This window comes from Papaver somniferum, chromosome 7 (genome assembly GCF_003573695.1).
Source record: "Papaver somniferum cultivar HN1 chromosome 7, ASM357369v1, whole genome shotgun sequence".
In the NCBI taxonomy this organism is placed as follows: domain Eukaryota; kingdom Viridiplantae; phylum Streptophyta; class Magnoliopsida; order Ranunculales; family Papaveraceae; genus Papaver; species Papaver somniferum.
Window position 1 is genome coordinate 189056601 of NC_039364.1, and position 3757 is coordinate 189060357.

A 3757-nucleotide genomic window follows, 5' to 3' on the forward strand; every position below is an offset into this window, starting at 1 on the left:
CTACTAATAAGGATAACTCAGAAAATTGTTTAACTAAGCAGTGCAACAGGAGGAAGTTAAGGGATACCTTTCCAAAGTTTGTGACTCTCCATCTTAGGTTCTTTACTGCCTCCTTGCTTTGCCTCATTGGTATAATTTGGTATAATTGAACTTGTATCCTGTTTTTCTTCATAGGAGCATCATTCTCTTTATGGTGCAACTGTTTTTCTAATTCATTGCCTTTTTTGCCTTGAGAAAGAAAAAAACACAATTCCCCTAAATTAACAAGTCTATCTGATCTTTTATACGCCTGATTCAGCCTTCACAAATTCCCTTTGTGGTGAAGACTCTTTGACATTTGGCCGGTGTCCTTTTGCTAGATTGGTTTGATGAACTCCCTTAACTGTGCCATGCCCTTGCAATCTATCGATGAGCAGTAAATGCTGGCAGTTAACAGTTGGCACCATTATATCCATATATAAATAGATAAAACAGAGTGTCACTGAGGTTGCCAAACCTCTAGCTATTGTGTAGTTACATCATGGTGACCTGGTAAATCCCAAGTCCTAGTACAAGTTGAGTTGTGATTCAGTTAAAAAATTACCTGATTTACTACGAACTACCCCGGTTTTCCAATTGCATTAAGATAAACAAACGGGTAATTCTGTATTTGACTACCATAACCAGCTTATGGAGAATGATGGGCATTGCAAATAAAGGCTGCATCCTCAGCTTTCACCATCATCGGAATGTTACAAATATTGTAACTGTAGATGTCAACTTTAAATGCATGATCTTTGGCTGCAAACCTCGCAGGTATCCTTAGCGAATCCCGAATCTGAATTGTATGAATAGCGAAACTCCATACCAACCCTAGACTTCTTTCGATTGTATGACAAATGTATGCTGCTTAGCATCTTGTCACGATCTTACCAGAACCTTATATAATTTTGGTCTTTTTCTTATTCTTCACTCCACCAACAGAACCAGTCCGAGGAAGTTACTTGCTATTCTCGGGAGTCCATAGTACTTAATGTAAATATTGAGATATGCAGAAGACATTCACGGACGTAATTGAAATATCCTTCAACAAAATTTTCTTTACATTCTTCATCAGCTTGAGCACGTTGACAATTGACTGATCGCGCAGTGTTCTCTGCTTGAAGAAAGCTCTCAACTTCAGACCAATTAAATAAAGATACAGATAAAATATATAGCCGTTGAACTAATGTGAGTCGAGTTGCTTATGTTCAGCCTGGGATGCAGTCCTTTCCGCAGCCAACCACCACTCATAATCTTCGTCATCAATTAATTCCTGATAAAACAGCACAAATAGAAAGAAAATGCTATTAACTTCAAAATTGTTCCTAGTTTGCTTATCCTATTTACTTTTTGAAATTACAAAAGAAACCTGATTTTTTTTTTTTTGAGCATATGATGAAAACATGAGAACAAAAATAAAGTAAGTTTTGGTAACAATTTGAGATGATCTCTTTTGCTAACACGCTAGTGCAATCCAAGCCCCTACTTAAACAGCATTTTACCTCCTCTGACCGGAGATGTAATTTGGGACCCAAAACAAGCTATCTGAATCAAAACCACACTTTTAAATGAGCTTAATAGTTTTGAGATTCGAACAGGATCCTGCCGGAGTATTTTGCAAGTCATCAAAAGCCAGGGATGGTTCATGTTGAAAGATGCCTTTGAATACATGATGTGGCCGGATCGGAGTTGAACGTTATTCTTAAGAATTAGGTTTTAGCCTTTTGGCAGCAAAGGCTCTACAAGAACTTGACTAGCTTAACCATAACCAACGAAGCCAATTGACAGAAACGAATAATTATTTTAGTTTGCCCCCCTCTTTTCACACCACCTCACTACTGCCATCCTTCATATTCGTTTCCCTCTTTCATCAACAATGGCTTTGTAATCCTTGTTTTTGGTACTTGAACTTAAATTCTCAGAACAAAAGTGTCCCTCGTTCTCAATATGAAAGCTTACTCCTTATAACACAATGAGCTGAAAACCACCTAAAATGCATTGGAATGACCCAAGACCACCAGTTACCATAAATTCATTTCAGGTAACCTACTCAAGAGTTGCACGAAAATGTGCAACCTGTCCCGCACCTCGAGGGATATGCAATTGCATGGTGTTTAGGCCCTTAAACTAAGGTATCGGCACATCCCCATATCATTCCTAGGAGTTAAGATCCTAAGGTTTGAAATAGATGTTGAGACTTAATTATTCTTTCATAGTATTCAAGTGTACTAAAGAAAAGAACCATTGTTGCAATTATACGTGTCACCAGAATGCTTGAAGATACAACCGTTTATTTCATCGTTTACACTTCCAATTCCTAAAAATTTCTTAACATTGCAAGTCTAATGGCCTGATCTTTGAAGTTGCTCCAATGAGATTTTAACCAATATTATCTAAATAGAAGCAGGCAGCGAAGAAAATTTAAGAATGGAAAAAGAAGGTTAAACAAGGAAGACTAACCGGTTCATGCTCCTGGGCTTTTCTCTTACTTTCAATCTCATCAGCAACTCTCATGGCCTCAAGCCACCAACTATTTTGGTTGCAGCTCCCCAGATCTTTACCACAAGAATTATGCTCTAAACCGGTATTACCACATTGATAGTCGAGGTTATTACTCATTGACTTGTAATCATCTGTCTGCGACGTACTCATAAAAGCTGCAGTATCTATATCTATCGGGAGTGGACGGGTGGGAGATCGATACCCTGATGGCATCATTTGGAATGTAAATACAAAGTCACAGACAATACTTATACTATAAACAGGGTTCTTAATGAACAACAAATCAATGCAAGATTAACATATCCACACCTTTGCAATCAGGGTCATGACATTTTTGATAAAAGACAGCCCTTCTGAAGTCCACAACATACATCACTGACCACAGAACCAAGTTAGGCACATATTAATCAGTTAAACATTCTTGAAAGAATGAAATTTCAAAGGCAGGCTAACTAAGAAAATGAAATATTCCTCGATTATATTAGTTTCATAAGGTTGGGATCCTTTTACAGATACATTCTTAAACGCTTTCATAGACAAGGGATTGAGCGAAAGGCTGATTCTGGTGAGTGGTTTTCGGGATGAAGATCAACTCCAAGAAGGCTCAACCCACATGGATTACAAATGGGTACATGGTAAAATTTCAATCATGTTACGGCGTTCCAAAGCTACACTTTTAAGCACATAGCTATAGATGATTCCCTTTGGAACTGGGAGTCTGTAATAGGGATGTATAGAATATTCTTTCTTTAAATTTTTTTTTTTGTTTTGTATTAATATTAACCTTTCTTGTTTCAAAAAATTCTCTCTCCATAAACATACTACTGACAAACAGCAGGTTAAAACTTAATATATTGAAATCAGCGTAATTTCGGGAAAATATGAGATGATCTCTGAACAAGACCAAATTCCTTACTTGCAGATTTTAGTTGCATCCTGATATATAGAATATTCAAGACAGCTTAAATTTTAGTATGCCTGCATACAGCCGACTCTATCTAAGAAGACAACGAGATTTCTAAAAGTTTAAATCACAATCATAACAACATAATTCTGAATTTTCAATGCTTAAGTTAAACATGAAATGTAGACAGAAATTCAGATAACAAAATAATGGAAAGCTTAGGGGCGTTGACGTGAATCATAGTATCGACGATAAGCATCTTCATAGAGGAATCCCTCTTTGAACCACGATGGAATCAAAGTAGAAAGTATCGCTATTCTGATGACTTCT

The 3757-nt window shown here is 37.0% G+C and overlaps 1 protein-coding gene across 1 annotated transcript; it reads right to left on the reverse strand.

Moving 5' to 3' along the window:
• Window positions 1–810: 810 nt before the first annotated feature.
• On the reverse strand, window positions 811–3517 carry LOC113293230 (DNA-directed primase/polymerase protein-like). The gene is made up of 4 exons (XM_026541930.1): window positions 3440–3517; window positions 2833–2898; window positions 2482–2726; window positions 811–1294 (listed from the first exon to the last, which is right to left on the reverse strand). Exons 1-4 carry the CDS (start codon window positions 3456–3458, stop codon window positions 1205–1207), a joined length of 420 nt encoding a protein of 139 aa, XP_026397715.1. The 5' UTR covers window positions 3459–3517; the 3' UTR covers window positions 811–1204.
• Window positions 3518–3757: the final 240 nt, after the last annotated feature.